This window comes from Phaenicophaeus curvirostris, chromosome 12 (assembly GCF_032191515.1).
Source record: "Phaenicophaeus curvirostris isolate KB17595 chromosome 12, BPBGC_Pcur_1.0, whole genome shotgun sequence".
Lineage (NCBI taxonomy): Eukaryota > Metazoa > Chordata > Aves > Cuculiformes > Cuculidae > Phaenicophaeus > Phaenicophaeus curvirostris.
This window is the reverse complement of record NC_091403.1, coordinates 19,487,161-19,504,842: the sequence shown is the minus strand read 5'-3', so window position 1 is coordinate 19,504,842 and position 17,682 is coordinate 19,487,161. Positions and strand designations below refer to the sequence as shown.

General features: G+C 45.2%; 1 protein-coding gene across 2 annotated transcripts in view; it reads right to left on the bottom strand.

Annotated features, from left to right (window-relative positions):
- The window catches only part of HCN4 (hyperpolarization activated cyclic nucleotide gated potassium channel 4), a 102,878-nt gene extending 97,584 nt beyond the window's left edge, over positions 1-5,294 (bottom strand). For both annotated transcript variants that reach the window (XM_069866756.1, XM_069866757.1), the window contains exon 1: positions 3,948-5,294. In XM_069866756.1, the coding sequence (XP_069722857.1) occupies positions 3,948-4,654 (707 nt within the window). In that variant the 5' untranslated portion in view covers positions 4,655-5,294. The remainder of the gene's footprint in view (positions 1-3,947) is intronic.
- Between the last annotated feature and the right edge of the window lie 12,388 nt (positions 5,295-17,682).

Sequence of the window (17,682 nt, the reverse complement as noted above, 5' to 3'; positions counted from 1 at the left end):
TACACATGGCACTCGAGCGTCTGTGCCTTTTGGTAACACAGAAACGTCCCTAGGCTCCCTAGCAGACAGGGGCTCTGCCTAAGGAAGCAAGTCAAAAGCAGGAGCTGCTCGCAGACGAGTATTACAGAGAACAGAGGAAAGAAATTCTAACATCTGAAGTCAGGACTGTTATTGAGTGGAATATTTCCCATTGTTCTCAAGGAGGCAGCAGCTTCTCTTTTCTGTGAAGAAGTTGATAGATTCCTGGGCAGTGAATAATGCATTTCTATATACATCCCCTGATTGACTATTTTGGTCCGGCAGATAGTGTATCTGTTCTCAGGCCTTTCGAAAAGCAGAATGCTGCAATTTTATGCAAGCCATTCTGGATAGCAGCTCCGACCAATATGTTTGAGTCAGCTGCAAACTAGATAGATCACTGTTTGCCTGGAATTTTTTTATTAAACCAATTGTACTGGATCAATGCTTCCTCTAAGCAATAAATTACAATTCAATCTACCCAGTGAAAAAGCTTTCAAAGTCGCAGATAAATCCTCATCTAGGAAATAGTTGGGCTTTGCACTGATGTGCCATCAACCAAAGATGCAAATGAACTCAAGCCACTGGCACATACATCTGCACCTCAAAACAGGATCCAGCATTCTTATTTTCGTTAGGAATTTCTAAGACACCTTTTAAGTGCTTCTAGAACTAGTCCACTGCATTAGTCATGAGTACTTGGGGACATCGAGTTTGGTTTTCATGAAGGTCATTTGGTCTCTTTTCCCCTCACAATGGACTAAAAGCAGAAATCAACAGAGCCTGAATCTATATTAATTCGCTTGACTCTTGGAGGGTCACAGATTTGCCACTGGAATTAGCCATATTAGAGGCTAAAATGGTAACTTAATGAGACTGTGATGAAAGCCTCTGTTCTATTCTAAAACAGAAACTCCTCTTACACAGCACGAAGGAGAAGCGACTCCACTAAGTCAGAGGAATTACACCAATGTCATTTCACAGCAGAACCAAGCTCCAGCAAACAGGGCTGGAGCGTTCCATTGAAAACTTCATATCTCAGACTGTATGGAGACAGGAGCCATGAGGTCTGGAGCTCTACCAAAATGCCGGGAGATGCATCTCACTCTCAGAGGTGAAACTGGTTTCTCCAAAAAGGCACAAACCAAAGTTTAGGTCTAAGTATTTAAGAACTTGAAACTTGTACACCAAACACTGCTGCACGGCTTTGGTGACAGCATAGTGCAGGATAATGGGAGACTCGTTCCTCTTAGGAGATCCTAAGGCTCCCAAATCTGCAATCACGCTTTGCACTGCGTAATTTGCAAGGCAGAGAACAGAGTCCTTTGGGTCAAGGATACAGCTCTTGCAAATATTTTGATAATATCTACTCTTTGGTGAAATCTGCTGCATTTCAGAGGTCAAAAAATGTTATTCATGTGAGTTCTTTCCAAGCCAGATGCTTTGTTAGCATTCAGAGAAGGAGGGAATACAAAACCCCAACAGAATCTGGGAAAACTCCCACTTCTCCTTCAAGGCAGTCATTGTTCATAGGTCATTTTTCATGGAAGCCCACACATTTTCTCTACACACAGATACGCTGCGAGTGCCCTCGAAATGAGAATGAACAATGTTCCCCCAAAAATCTACTTCCTGATGATACGGTAGCACCTCCAGCTCCTCTCTGTACAAGCAACACCACTGCCCCACCTGATGTTGGAACAGAGCAGTGGGGAGAAAGCACCTATTTGTGTGCAAGGCTCCTAGCATCAATTTAGGGGAAACTCAAAGCAGCAAGGTATCAGCCTGCCTGGTATCTGAGCCCAAGCAGAGAACGTCTTGAACCAGGGTACAAATACCCAACTCACTGTGCTTTTTCTGTAGAAATCCAAAGCTACATCAGGGGAGGGGTTTATTATTAATACTAACAAGTCAACCATGCATTCTTATATATCTGCATACACATGAACATCTGAATATTAGCAGACTCAGTATGATTATCTGGCTCTGGAGAGTCCAGCTCACCTGCAAATTCCATTCCTTCATGTAAGGCTAGGAGTGGCCCTATAGCCAAGCACCTCAGAAATGAAAACTTAACTCATCATTTATTGTGGTAGTTTAAGGAATAAGCACTGGTTTGCTAGGAATCTTGAAGGAATGAACTCTTTGGACCACCTCACCTTGAGCAAGGTGGTTAGCCCAGCTACAGCTACAGTCCTGTTACTGAAGTTTGCCAGTCTGGTTCTGTGCAGAAAGCGTAGTCATAAAAACGGAAGAGACTAAATCCAATACTCAGATCCATAAAAGATATGCAAACTGAACACTGCTTTTGCATAAATCCAAATAATATCCAGAGACTAAACCCAAAATGCTACGAGGGTATAACACCCAGAGAACACCTTGCTAGAATAACCCATGAAAGCACAATAGTTTGTTTTTAACTCCAGAGTCCTTGCAAATAATACAAAGATCTATAGCCAGGAGTATGAAATTTGTTTTGTTCTTTTCAGAGCTCTCAAGTTTCACTGTGCTTGTGAGGTATTACTTGATCAGTCACAATCAGGAGACAATTTTATACTCTTTCCAATCTGGGTTTGAAGAAGATTGTACTTGCAAGGATTGTGTATCACAATGTAGCTACTAGGAACCCTCATATGCTTGGTCAGCTGTGCGCTTGGGACACTTGAATGCACTGAATTTAAGTGACAGTGCAGCCTTCCAATTCACGTAGCCTTCTAATAACGTTTGTTAATCCAAGCAAATATCAAGGAATCTGTCCAGTGCCAGTACTGAAGCTTCTGAGCCTGTGGACTGCTTGCTAAATCCCTACGAAGCAGTGCCAAGAGATGTCTGTCATTTTTGTCTTTGGGCACCCAAATCCACCCCGGAACTCCTTCCTCACATTTTAGGGAACAGTGCAAGGTTTCTTGAAGAGTTGGAGAATTCAATAAACCACGTTGTTTGATAGAGATGTGTTTGAATAATGCTCTTCTACTGTGCGCTTTTAAATGTGAGATGTAAGCCAGTTGTAATTAAAGTTGAAGCAATAAACCCTAGCCATTGATTGCACTAAGTAATTAATTATTGATTGCAGTGCTTTACATACATATTGCAGAGGACAATTCACCTGTGCAGTGGGCAATACTTTACTCAGAAATATCCAAACACAACCCCTCTGCTCTACAGAACTATAGAAAAAAATTGGCTTTAGGGTTTACAAGTTAAATTCTTTAGTAATCTCCATGGAAATGCTGCTGTCTGAGTGAAAGCAAGACATTACTTTCCTAAAGATGATGTTAACTATTCCCTATCCAAATTATTTTTTTCAAATAAGACTCTACAGATGCAAATGAGAAAATTATTCTCTGTAAGACTGTGAAGGTGTTAAGTTCCTTCTTAACAAATGTTAGCAACCCCTGCACATACCAATTCCTGACAAGTGATGCTGCAGTAAGAAGCCGTACAGAACATCAACAGTACCAACATCCTTCCTTAGCTCTTGGGGAAGGAGAAGGGAGAGGACTTTGAGGTACAAAACGGGAACCAAAACATTAATCAGGCAGGCCATCCATTCTGACCGGAGATGTAGGACTAGTTAAGCAGCAGACACCACGCTTTTAGTCTAGAGTTGTGCATCAGGTGGGAACATTTTTCCCCATTTACACTGAACTTGTGGAGACGCTTTCCTTTACAAAAAGCCAAAGCAAAAGACATTTGTTGGTTTAAAAACACAATTTAAAATTAATAGTAGTGTAGGGACACTAAAATTAAGTATAAACGAAATGTGCAGACTGTTGGACTGGATTAGATCTCGGATGCGTCCTCCAGCTCCTCTGCCTAGAAAATTGGCAAGGAAAGTTAGGTTTGGGTGTGTGCGCCGTGCAGAAGGGTCTGAGCTGGACGGCAGGGGAAGGGGCAGTTCTGAGCGGGTCGGGAGGGGGGTATTGTACCTGAAGTCGCTGTAAGGATGGATGATCCAGAACCCGGCAGACTTAACCCTTTCCTGCTCCCTCTCCACGGCCTTCTGACTGCCAAACATCCTCAAGGAGAATTTGTTGACCCCCGGCTGGAGCATGGCCCCGAACTGCCTCTGCATGAAACCGGCTTGGCCCAGCCTCTGCTCCTCATCTGGGGTGATCTGGTCGCACCCTCCACCTCCTTCCACTTTGATGGAGGTGGAGGAGCAAGCCCGGGGCGGCTGCTGCTGCGGGGGCTCCGGCGGGGACGCTGGCGGCGGGGGTGCCGGCAGCCCCTGCTCCAGGTCCCCGCTGCCGGGGGGGCTCTTGTCGTCGCCGGGGGACCCCGGCTCCCCTTCCCCGCCGATCAGCCTCTTCTCCTCGGCCGCGTCGTGGAGGTGCCTGCTGGCCAGCGAGGACAGGCTCCCTTTGAAGCGGCGGCAGTCCCCGTTGGTGCTGGTCTTGCCGCCCTTGCCGCCCGCCTCCGTCTCCAAGAGGCCGGGGTCCCCCCCTCGGCCGGGGTCTCCCCCGAGCGCCCGGGTGCTCCCAGCAGAGGGCGAAGGCAGCGGCTTCAGCCGGATGCTTTTCCTCCGGGTGTCCTTGTCGCTGTCTTCCTCCTCGTCCATGATCGACGCCTTGGGTCCTATCTGCTGGGGCAGGCTGTAGAGCCGCTTGCGCATGGAGGGGGGCAGCTTGTCCATGGCCGGGGCCGCCGCCGCTGCTGCCGCTGCTGCTGCCGGAGCGGGGACACCCCGGGCTGCCCGAGGGGGGCGACGGGCTGTGCCCCGGGCCCCTACCCCCGGCTCAAGGGGCAGACGGGACCGGAGACCGGCGCGTCATCTCCCTACCAGACTGTGGCATCCACTGGCTCTGCATCAAAACACGGGCTCTGCATCCAGAAGGGAGGGGAGGGGAGGAAGAGGGGAAAGCAAAAAAAGCAACCCTCCCCTCTCCTCCGTGGTCCCGATTTGGCTACTTGCTGCTCGTCTGCCCTCGGTGAGTGTTACTGCAATCCCCGTCTGCTCAGCTCCAGAGCACCGGGCAAGAAGTCTAGAGGAGAGCCCCTCACTTCTGGCTGGAAGGCGAGGGAGGGCGGCAGCGGCAGCAGCAGCAGCGGCCGCCGTGCCATGTTGGCTTCGAGATGCAAACGTGCCGCGTCCCCCGGCGGGCAGACATCACCCGGAGAGCGGAGCCCGAGCCCGGCTGCCTCAAACTCCTCAACCTGCCGGCCAATAACACAATGAACTGCAACCTGCAGCAGCCGCTGCTCGCTTACATCACTGCCATCACTTATTCCTCATGCAGCCCCTGCTCCTGGGAATATTCATGAAGCGATCCCGTTCTATTGGGTTGCCATAGGAGCGCCTACTGCACCCAGGCTCTGCCTACCTGAGCCCGCACCCGAGCTTCTTAAAGGGGCAACGCTGGCTGCGAGCAGCCACTGCCCGGCTCCTGCCGCGAGTTTGAACGCGGCAGCGGCACAAACACCAACAAAATAGCAGGCAGAGGTTCCTTTTTTCCCGAGCTGCCGCCGAGCCTTTCTCCTTCAGGAGTTGCGGCTGCTTTGTGGCGGGTTTGCTTGTGGAGACGCGACGGTTTGCGGGCAGGGGCGAATCCCAGCCGAGAGGAAAGCGGCGGTTCACCTTGAGAACCTCCCCTGCATGCCAAGCAGGGGCCGGGGCAGCGCCTGCCTCCTCCGGCACGAGTTTGATGCCGGGCAGCGCGCTGGGGTCCGCACCTGCCTGCCCACCGGCCACGGCTTGGAAGGAGCCTTTCTCCTTCCCTGCCTCGCTTAGACAAGAAAAACGTTGCTAGTTTTCCCCTGCGGGGCTGGATCTGTAGAAGTCATTCAAAACCAAAAAAGGCAGCCGCCTCTCCAGGAGCTCCCCTCCCGAGCTAGGATGCGCGGGGTCCCCTTCCCATGGGCTCCTGAGCCGGTGCTTGCTGCGGCATTCCCGTCCTCCGGGGGGGAATCCTTCCCTTCACTGCAACGCACCTCGGGTAATAGAGGCCGAAGCAGTGGGAAAAGGCTAAAACCAGGTTTTCCTCTACTTTTTGTTGGAACTGTTTTTGGAGAAAAGGAGGAAAAGACGTGGCAACCAGTCCCGCCCGGCGCTCCTTTGGGAATGGCTGTTCATTCTGTTATGGTTAAGAAGCCCTTGGATTGATAAACTAGTTCAAATTACTTCCTGGTGCCAAGCCTTTGAAAACACTGGAGTCAAATTAAGAATCTGTTTCACTATATGAGAGGCTGCTTGCATCTATTTCTGCATAGATCCAATATCTGAGGCTTTCTATCATGTTTGTTGGTTTATACATTTAAAATCCTTCCTCCTAGGAAAAGGAAACCACCTGAACCGTGCAGACAGGCAGGGAAGCTCAGCGCAAGCAAGGAATGCCCACTGCAAGTAGGGAGGAAATCCTCACTCCAGCTCCAGGCTTTTGCTTTCCTAAGCGAATATCCACCTTTCCCACCTGCCACCGACCTAAGGTAGCACTGGCATTTAAAGCAGCAGGGTATTCCTTAAAGCTCTTACTCTGAGGAAATGCAGCCATCAGCAGTGACTTAACCACACACACACACACAGACAGCACATGCTTCCTCGGCTTTGTTTGCCTGCTTTCTTGTTCTCCCCCCTGAATCCTTTCTCTGAAGCATTTACCTGCTCTTCTTCCCCTCCCACCTCCTGGCACAACCTAGACTGGCTGTGACTCATTGGAAACACTCTACAGTGAGGCTACCCAGTGCAAATATTATTTAATATTATTATTTTCATCTCAATTTCTGGTAGAACAAGCTTTTTTTTTTTTTTTGGAAAAATAAATCTCAATTTTCAAATACTCCTGTAGATTAGATAATGTGCACTAAGCCAGTGATAGCATTACAAGGCTTTTTCCTCTTCTTCCCTCCTCCAGACACTAGGGATGCTGAGGTGTAAGCACTTCTGTGCCTAAGCTGCAATCAAGTGCCTTCCAAAAGGATGGGTTTTGATTAATGAGGTGCATAACATCTGAAACTGATGCAGCTTCTTAAACACAGTCCCTAATGTTCCCAGAGAATGACAGAGCAATAAAGGACATGCTCAAGGAATCAAGCTGTTCATCCTCTTTCAGCTATAGGTATTCTAGCCCCCTCTCAGAAAATACCACTGCTCTTTATCTCCTGGCCTCTCTGAGGTTGTTCTCTGAGTGCTGCCTTATTTGGTGACACAAATAAGATTCTTTTACAGCCCTGAAGTGGGGAAAGAACACAACAGAGCATCTGAGGAGCAGAACGCTCCTTTATCACTCCTGTAGCTAGGAAAGGCATTATCAGGTGCAAGACTGAGTCAGGCTGACTGGCACGCTGCTGCGCAATCACAGAAGCATGCAGATATCCCTGCGCCCAGAACCCCAGCTAGCACTTCCCAGCCACCAGTGTCCAGTATATACACGATGCATGTGATTCCTCAGACACAGAGAAGTTTCTGAAGTTATTGTTTCGGGACCACGTTTGTTACTTTTACCCCTATTTATAAAGCATTAAGCTTCACTTCAGTATCACGTCTGCTCTGAAGTAATCTTCTGAGCACTCCATTTTAGCGCATACTATATTCTTGTTTTGAAAAAAGAAATGCCTAACCTGAAAGAAGAACCCACGTGCTGTCTCAAATCTAGGCCTTCTCTAGCAGGTAGCCCAAAGGGCTGAGTACCACAAGGTGCTTTCTTGTGTAGTTCTTGTGAACCTCCAGTGGGGGTTCCGAAACACTCCTAAAAGCTTGGCTCCAGGAGTTACTGGTACCAAACTCGGAGAAAGTTTTGAAGTCCTTAAAATGTAATGGCAATTTTGTGTCCAGAGAACTTCAAAGTAATGATATTTTATTTGAGAGCCTTCCAAGAACTAAATGCAGGAGGCTGGGAATTATTCTTGTCTAATGGTATGAAACTACTATCACAGACATTATTTATTGTCGGCATTATGGCAGCGCTCTCCGTGTCAGCAAACGGACCTGTACAGGCACATTTTTAGAACACTGCAGAAAAGCTAGGGCTGTTGTAGGACTCATGTCTTGCCTATCATTGCCTGCCCAGTACATTCAAAGGGGGTATGAAGAACCCACCTGCCAAGAAAAGGGAGAACTGGTTTTGAGGGAAATAATCTCCACTTTAACAATGTCTGTCGAATGCTGCTCCAAGACTTGGCATGGATGCAGAGGGAATGGATTGAGTAGGGAGAACACAGGTGAAGCAGCCAAAGATTCATTTATTTCTCAGGGGATTCTGCCAGCTCATATATACATATACATGTACATATATATCCGGTGCTATTTTAATAAAAACCCAGCGCTGCAATGCAAATGTGAAACATCACGCTCCCAATGAGCTCAGACTACAGAAGAACAGACTGAGAGCCATAAAACCAGACACGCTGTAGCTCAGGGAACAGAAAGCAGCCTTGCAAGCTTTCTGCACATGGGCCTGGTAGGGCCACCTTTGCTTGGGTGTTTCAGTCCTCACCCTTGGACACCTGGATTCTCAGATAAAAAAAGGAGTCAACAAACACACGGTATAGACTAGAAGAATGGGAGTAAGTCCGCTCAAAGCCGCCTATTGTTCCTAGCAGGCAGCAAGTAACTCATAATTGGCATTTGAAATTCATGAAATATTCAACACTACAAACCAGGGAAATTCTACCTCTGAGTTTTAGTGGCAGAGTCTGCACTCGCTGCTGCTGCATTTTATATCATACCTACAAGATAATAAAGAAATAATCACCATAAATACACAAATCCTATTTCTCCCTCACCTCTATTAATTACCCAAGTGTGCTGTCACACTTGTACTCATTGAAATTCAGCCAGTGCTTTCTTATTGCTGTTATGTTCCTTATACAAACTGTAAAGTGGGGGACTGAACTGCTGGAATGTATGTTGAAACCTATTTAAGGCAAAGAGAACAGGGCACCTGAGCATCTGGCCAGGATAAAGGAAACAGCTGAGCAATGGGAAATGAGATCCATGCCGGGATGCTGGACCCTGGGAAGTCACCCCAGAGGGCAGAGCGCAGACAGAAGAGTCTCACAGAGCTGGATGTCAGGGGGGAAGGAAGAAGTCCACCTTGGATGTGTAAGAACAGTTTTGGGTTGGGAGAAAGAACAGTTCAAAGGCTATCAGCGGGAGCTAAGAGATGCTAAACAGATCCCTAACAACAACGGGCTGCAGAGCCTGGCAAGAGAGGCAGGAGATGAGATACACAACAGGACAGAAAAATTTGAATCAGGAAGTACTTGGAAAGCTGTATTCATTCCAGCTTCCAGTGGTAAACAGATCTGGAGCCATCCCACTCTCTTCACCAAGGCCAGAATAAGAGCACTTGTCTGGGATATCGTGGGGGCTGCTGGGAATGTGCTTATAACTCACACAGTGCTTTGCTACTGGGCTGCAAAAAAAAGACGTTAACGAAAGGAGCAGCCATGTTGGCACCTATGGAAAGAAGTCACAGCCTGTGCAGAAAATAAAGCTCTGAGATTTCTCAGGATGCTTAGACATTTTGCAAAAGCTACTAATCCTCACTGGAGCAACTAGCTGAAAATCAGAGCGAGAAACACATTGATTAGCAAGAGCATCTTCCCACCTGATCGTCAATATTCCCCTTGTAGAAAACTTCACAGAAATAGAAAAATAGAGCCAGGTAACCAGGTATGAAGCTGTGAGGAGGAGAGATTCCACAGCATCTGAGAAGCTGCTGAGATCAGAGCAACTACATGATTTAGTACTTGTAGTTTACAAAGTATCTACATTTTTACATTAGGGTCTAAACTCAATCAATGAAATTTCCAGTATTCACACTGAAATGCTCCTATTAAGCTTGTATCTTGGACTTCAATAGAAACTGCCTTCCAAATGTATATTACATCAAATTTCTGTTTGAAGACTGAGGACTAGCTTATTTTTCTAGCCTCACCTGGAATTATTCAGGAGAGGGCTGAGACAGCAAGGGAAGGTTTCCTCAAAGGGATCAGTTCAGTGACTATCAAACAACTCCTTCTCAAATGGTGCCTTTCACCAGCATTTAATGAGCTATAGCTTCATAGAGAATATTGGCTCCCCCCATCACAAGCCTGCCCTGCAGATTTACCTTCTGTTTACATGAGCTCTGCTAGTCCTGATTATCACAGTGCTGGATTTGATAGGAAATGGGATATTATCTCCAGCAACAGTAAGGGCAGCTCCGACCTTTGGGAAGTCCAGACTCTGCTCTTGGTGAGCTGAATTCTGTCAGGGCTGACTTTAACCCGTTCTCTTCTTCAGTAAGTGAATTGAATGTAGCCAACATCATGTCATTGATGGAACTGCAAACTGAAGTTTCACAGCCACACCAGCTGTCAGCGAGTTGTACAGTTCTGATTTAAGAACCTGGAATCCCTATGGATGTATCTTAACAATGCCTCCCGGCAGCAAATTGCTGAAGACAGGCAGAAGATTTTAAAATTTGAAATAAGAGACAGAAACAAGATACTCTGTGTGCAAAATGGATACGAAAGAAATGTCCCATAGATTTATGCCTTGTGACTGGACTCTCCCATGTCTAACGTGCATGATTCAACACAAACTTTTCTTCCATAAGTCAAAATTGTACTGTCATGGATTCTCTAATGCCAGGTAATTTAGCAGTGCTGGTGCTGTAGGCTGCAGCAGGTTTGAGCAGACAACCGTCAGAGATCCCTTCCAAGCTAAATTATCCTTTAATTGTGTGATTCTATGACTCAAGGGGAATTCTCTTTACTCCAGCTACCTACTGTCACAAATACGTAGGAAGATACTGTCTTTGAGACAAAATCCCTCTGTCAAATTTGTTTTAAACCATCAAACAGGTTGACATATTAGTAGGAGTGAACTAACAGACTTGTAGATACCAGGCATGACTGTATGAGCTTCCTTTCCTCAGGTAAGCAGCTAGAAGTCACTTAATGACTTTGGAGAACAAACTCAGACACCTCCATGCTTATTCATGGTTTCTGAACTCCTGAAGACAGCACAATTGCAAAAACAAGCTTAGCCAGCGTGTCTAAACAACATGGCAGTAGAAGAGCTTCAAGCAAAGAAACATAGTTTGTCATTACCCTTACAGATACCCCTGGCCATGCTGCTGCCCACAGAGCGATGTTTCAGGTAGTTATCCTTCCCACTCAGTAACTTACATGGAGTAGAATTTCACTGCCAATAAAAACAAGGCCAAAGGCAAGGCAGATACAGTATTTCTGCCTGCATTTCGTTCCTTATTGGCCTAAGTACAACCTCTGCAAACAAGCAATCAGGTCTGAGTCCTCGAGACTTTCCCATTATCTTGCAAGAGGGAAGAATGATTGGTGCCACTGCCATGGCTGTTGCTCAGCAGCAGTGCCTGCAGCTGTCAGCAATGCTGAATGCCTCCCTGAGCCAGGGGATAAGTGGAGGAAAGGGAAGAGGCTTCAGTTGATAATACTGCAAATAATTCTATGATATTAAAATAAAGGCCTCCTCTGTGTGGGCTTTGATTTTAAAAACCAGCCCTTCAGAGGTGCTGCATATGACCTGCTTAACTTCAGCAAGATCTTGTGGTTATCCTAAAGCTGAAGATTACTCCCTGAGTTTGCACATGCATGTCTGCATTTCTGCTAAACAAGCTTTTACCTTAACTCGGGATCAAAAAACCACTCTAGGTCCAGTTTAGGCCTCTGTCTTTCATCTGTTCTGTTTAATTATAAGTGTTACTAAGGCATCTAGAAGATTCTGTTGATACTAAAGCCCCAGCAGAAGAAGTCAGTCCAATCTCATTCTAAACAGCAGAGGAACAGAACATAGCAGCAGCATAAACAATCTCATGGCCTTTGAGTGCCACTTCAGAGCTGCGTGTTTCCTTCTTGCTTCTTTAGTTTTATGGAAGGTTTGTTGAGAGGAGCTGGAGCAAGGAAAAACAACACAGAAGGGTGGATCCACAGCAGAAGGGAAGAAACTAAGAACATGGAAAGAGGGTAGGGAGAGAATTGCCTCCATTGCATTTGTTCTGCATGATAAAGTTGTGCTGCGATGCTACAATTAAAGAGGATATGAGCTTCCATTCTAAGCTTCTCTATGGTCATTCTTATTCTCAACCAAGCTGACATTCTGGAAACCTTTACCAAACAGTGAATTTCCCTTTTTTTGAAAGTTAAAAAAAAAACAACAAACCCGCCGGGCTTGGAAACAGGGAAGTTGTATGTGTAGGAGAAAAAAGAATACACTTTTTCTGTTCTCTTCTCTAAATGGTGTTTTAGGAACCAATGTATTAGCCCAGTGGCTAATAATAAAATAAGATTTGGACTTCCTAATAAAAGGAAGTGCAAGTGCTATACACTTGATAAAGATTAACCCAGAAGGGTGGGGACAGAAGGTTCATTCAGCTTTTTCCTATCTGTGCCTCTCCTTCCCTGGATGCTCCATACCAGCCACATCTATCCAGACTGTATGCTACTGTACTAAGCAGTATTCATCACACAGGCACCCCCCTAGTTCTCAGGCATACAGACTAAGGACGAACTAAGTTTTTATCTTCCTCGGTGCCTCACAAGCTGGCCCTAATTAAACAATGTCAGATGCTCAGATGCTCCTGGAGCTGAGCTGCACTGTTGTGTTCTCTGCACAGGAGGGAGCCACCAACACTGCCCCAAAGCAGTTCTAGAAGTCACCCAGGGACTCCCTATTGATTGATTTTCACAGCCTGTGCTTTCATTTGTTTTCGACACTCCACTGACCTTTGTGTAAGGGTTTAAACAAAGCTTTACAGACACTTGAGACCATTGCCTTGATAGTGTCAGTTCATCATTGTACAAATTTGTCTCAGTGGATGGTAGTGTGTGTTTTTGCAAGGGGGAGGGATCCCACTCACCTGGCTCTTCTGCGAATGCTGAAGCTTTTTCAGTGAAATCAATGAGAGAACTTCACACTGCATCTCATGTTACTGCCCTGCACTGCTTGGTGCAAGGGCATGGCAATACACAGCTGTCCTAGCAGTCCTTCCTAGACTCTGTCTTCTTTTCAGACAATGCCCTTTCTCATGTGATTTGTAGAAACATTCCTGGGAGCAGGACCAGAAGCCAAACCTCCCTGATTTTCCCCTAAACCAGATTCCCTCCTGTGCTCTCCCACAGACTGATGGAATCTTAAATCTTCTGTTCAATGGAGCAACTTCACAAAGATGCTTCCTGTGGGACACTAGGGAAACAGGAAAGTGGCATTTGCTTCACCAGCTGCAATTTAGGAGAAAAGAGTGAGAACTGTTCTGTTTTTGTTCAAATAAACAAGCTTAATACTTTCTGACAGGGTTCTAGATGATGTGAAAGTATACACAGCCCTACACCAGTCTGAACTCTGGTGAGATGATGGGGAGAAGCCATTTGTGGCTACGTGGTTTTGTCAGCATTCCTCTCAAGGCCAGGTTGCTGCCCACCCAGCACGCAGGCCGGCCGATCGGCCCTGCAGAGTTGGAAAGGTTCCCACTCTGGGCCCTCAAGGGTTACACACTGCAACACACGACACCTTTGAGCACCTACATCTTTCCCTAGGTTTGACATAAAAATCTTTCCCAAGGTAACACAAGGCATCTGTCCGTTTAGCTTCCCCAGTTATACATGTTCCTAAATTGTCTGGCAGAATGTTACTAGCAAAGAACATTTCTGCTTGCTGCTTCTCTTCTCTACTGCTGTACAAAAACCTGTATACATACATAGATATAAAAAGTAACTTACTAAAGCAGAACTAGACACTGCAATCGTTTTCTCCTCCTACTCTCATAGAGGGATGTCAGACTAAACAGCACTCTGACGCTGGTGACATCTCAGTGCATACGCTAACTCAGAGGAAGCACCTAAGGTTAAACAACAACATTAAACACCACTTTCCTCCTTCTGAGCAACTTCGAGTCATAGTGGGTGCTGAAATAAAACTGTAAATATTATTAGCCACCTCTGCTTGTAATTCTGTCTTTGTTTTTCACCATTCTGCAAAACCCTTCACAAATCCCCCCTTCAGTGGAGCAACAGACTTCTACTTCCTTGGATTCACAGGTTTCACTTAACAGGATTAGGTGACAGGATTTATTTAGAAATGTGTGGTGATAAAAATACCCAGCTCATGAGTAATGGGGGAAAAAAGCTCACAATTTTGTTATTGCATTTTTAATTCAAACTTCTCAGCAGGGAAAAAGGTTCAGATCAGGTGTTTGCCACCCACACTTCTCCGTACTCAAGAATGCTTAACTTGTTCTAGCAGGGAGAAGACTGGAGTGGAATAAATAGAGAAGATTGAGCCTTGTTGTGAGATCTAAAGAATGTGAGATCCAAAATGACTTCATCTTCCTGTCAAGTCTAGGGCCAACACAGAATTCATTAAAACATCTGCCTGTGACTTTAAGTAGTCTAAAGACTTTGACAGCTTACTTTGGCTTTTTACAAGAGGCAGATTTATGAGTCTAAGCTGGCTGGAACATGCAGCCCTCGACCACGTACTTACTCCTGGATCTACAGGAGGGTGGTATCTGAACTGCTTTAGTGGCTCTGCCCTTCCTCTTTCTTTGGCAGGTCTCCCCAGTGCAGAACAGTCTCAAGAGGTGGTTCAGCTGTCCTCAGGACTGCCTCGGCTGCTTGGGGTAGAAGATGTTAGCACCAAACCTAAGCTGAGGATCCTGCTCAGTGGAAAAGAGATGGAAGACATGCTTTAATAGAAAAGATCCTGGGAGCTTAATCTTTTTTAGTTAAGCAAAAGGCAGGATAAGTAATTATTTGATAATAATCTGTAAGTACCCACATGGAGAGGTGGAGACCTGAACACAAAGGAACCCTCACATCAGCAGACAGCTGCAAAAATGATGTTGCCTGGAAGTTACACACGTTCAGGCCAAAATTAATTTAATAATTTTTAATGTTGAGGGCAACTAACCTCCAGATTAACACGATTAAGTTCTTCATAGATTCCCTGTCACAGGAAATTTTAAGAACAAGATTAGGTATTTCTAATAAAGAACTGCTTTAGCTCAGTCCTAGATACTAGACTTGAGTCTGCAATTAATTCAGGTTAGTCCTAGATCCTGTCATACAGGATGCTAGAATAAATGTTAACCATGTTCCTTTCTACATTAAAAGCTGAAGACTGGAAAAGTAAATGACTAGTAATAGTGGCTAGAATGCTCGCACCCTTTCCTGGGTCATTTATGAATATGCTGAACTGCCTACATCCCAGCACAAATCCCCAAAGAACTCTGTTGGCACTGTTGTGAGGCTTGATCATTTACTTTCACCATCTGTTTCTTTTGTTTACCCAACTACTTACCCATGCTAGGACCTTCCCTTATCCTCTCTGGCTGCCTAGTTTCCTCAAAAAGTGGATCACCAAAGCCATTTGAAAATTCAAATGGACAATATAAATCAGATCACACTTAGTCCATTTATTGGTGATGCTTCAAAGAGGTCCAAGAGGTTTGTAAACTGTTAGGACTCCCCTTTACAGAAGCCACTATGACACTTCCCAGGAAGACTGCACTAGATCATATTTATCCAAGTTCATGTCCCGTAGGAGGTTTCTGGTCCTCAGAAGTTCAGGGTTCTGTTTTTAATTAAAGTGATCTGTTTGACTAAGATTTAAAGATTTACTTCTAAGCTGGGAAAAATAGCTAGCTATTCACAGGTTTGGTTGTGCTGTACTTTAGTTAGGATTGTAGCCAAGCGCTGCATGTGCCCTTTATAAAACCAGTAAATGTAAAATAGAAATGGAATGACCTTTCCTCTTTTCCTAGAGCTGCCGATACTACTGCCACAACACCCACCTGACAACACATCTGACTTGCAATACCAACTGCACCTGACTCACAACATCCCCGCTCCATCGGTGCCAACATCTTCTGTAAACATCTGTGAACCCTCAGACACATGCTGCTCCATTACCTGGAGTGGAAAGTCTCTCTCCAGCGCAGTGGAGCAGTAAGAATAGAGGTCAGAACATTCCGTTGTGTAAATCCTAGCCTACACAGAAGGCATATATCATGTACTTACTGTATTCAAAGGACGAGAATATTGAACTATTGCTTATTTGAGCCGGCATTCAGCAGAATGCTTGCTTAATATTGAGCCTTATCCCACAACTTAGCTTTGCATGTCAGCCAAGATCTTCCCACACTCTTCTTGTTGAAATCATACCATCCTCCTCATTCAGCTCTATGTTTTGCTTACACTTCTGATACTTTTCAGAGACAGCTCTGGAATTCCAATTAAAATCAGCCTGGAGGGGAATTGTTAGTCACATGTGCCTGAAGCTAAGATAACACCTCTCCTTCCTATTCCTTGGCTTCTCTCATTCTCCTGATGGAACTCCTAATATGTCCACATGGAAAATGAGAGTGTCATATGGCCTTTGGGTCATTGTCCCTTGAGGGTTCCCACGTACTGGTCACATGCTTACACCTACATGAAATGGGAGTACACAGAGATTTCTGTTCTTCATGGGCTGAGCACTGAGAATTTCTACCAGGCTGGACCATCACAATTCCAGTTCAATATGGACTTGCTGCTAAAAAAACCTCACAGGGTGGTCTCTTTGCTTCTTGCAGATATCTTGCTGGGAGCACAGCAGTGTAGCCTACTGGTGAATCCAAATTAAAAGCCACAAATTGTAAACTTTCCTGGTGCATAATATTAATTTTCCTGCAGAAAATGAAGACAACATAACGAGATTTCCCAGTCTGTGTAACTATACTGCATGCATTTCCAAATGCAATGAAGTCAGCTTTAGCCTTTCATGTTTTATTAATGCCTTGTAGCTAAGTAAAAAGACTAATAAACTGGCATTTTAAAGAAATGGATGGAGCCATTCTGAAGACTGAATAATAACTAACCATTCATTTACTAAGGTCCCTATCGCAGTTTTTCAGTATACGCAGAATGAAAAACATGAAGCTACTGAAATAAGTTCACTCTACTTCACACCAAATATGCTACTTCCTGTAGGTGCACAAAATCACTTCAACACCTTCTGTCCAGTTTCTGTGTAGGAAAGAGGATGAAAAAATGTTACCTGGCCCAGATTACCACAACAAAGTTAGTGCTGAATCCAGAATTAAAAACCTGCAACGGTCTTGCTGCCACTTCCTAAACGCTGGTCACTGTTCTGCAGCATGTTACAAAGAAAGAAAGTTAAAAACCTAAAGATTCCCAAAAATTCAAAGTAGTTTGAGGGGTTCTTTCTTTATAATTCCACTTTTCCGTTCTAGTTCCTCTTTATAAAGGGACTAAGAAGGGAGGATTTCCTGAAATAGAGGAAAACTAGACAGAAGTGCTCTGGGATCTGTATTTTTCCCCCGCAATGCGAACAAGAAATCCACACGTATTATCTCTCTCATGTGCACTGTTGGGACAATGCTGATCACCAGTGTTTTCCTTTCTACTAAGAATTAAAAGAGGGAAACCATATGCACTGCTTAATTTTCTAAGCGAGGCACATTTGTACCACACCAAGCTGCTCATCTTTGTGGCTGTTCACTGAAGGAAGTTTTAATGCTACATGAGATGAAATAAGTAAGATGCTCACTACAGACACTCTAAGACAATATCACCAAGACCTCTCAGCAAAGCAGTGGCAGGCCAGAAACTAACACAAAGGATTTCCTAATTCCTCATCTCATAATCAGTCCATTGGAACATGCTGTTTCTCTCCACTTGTGCTTGTTCAATGCTGCCTCTTAA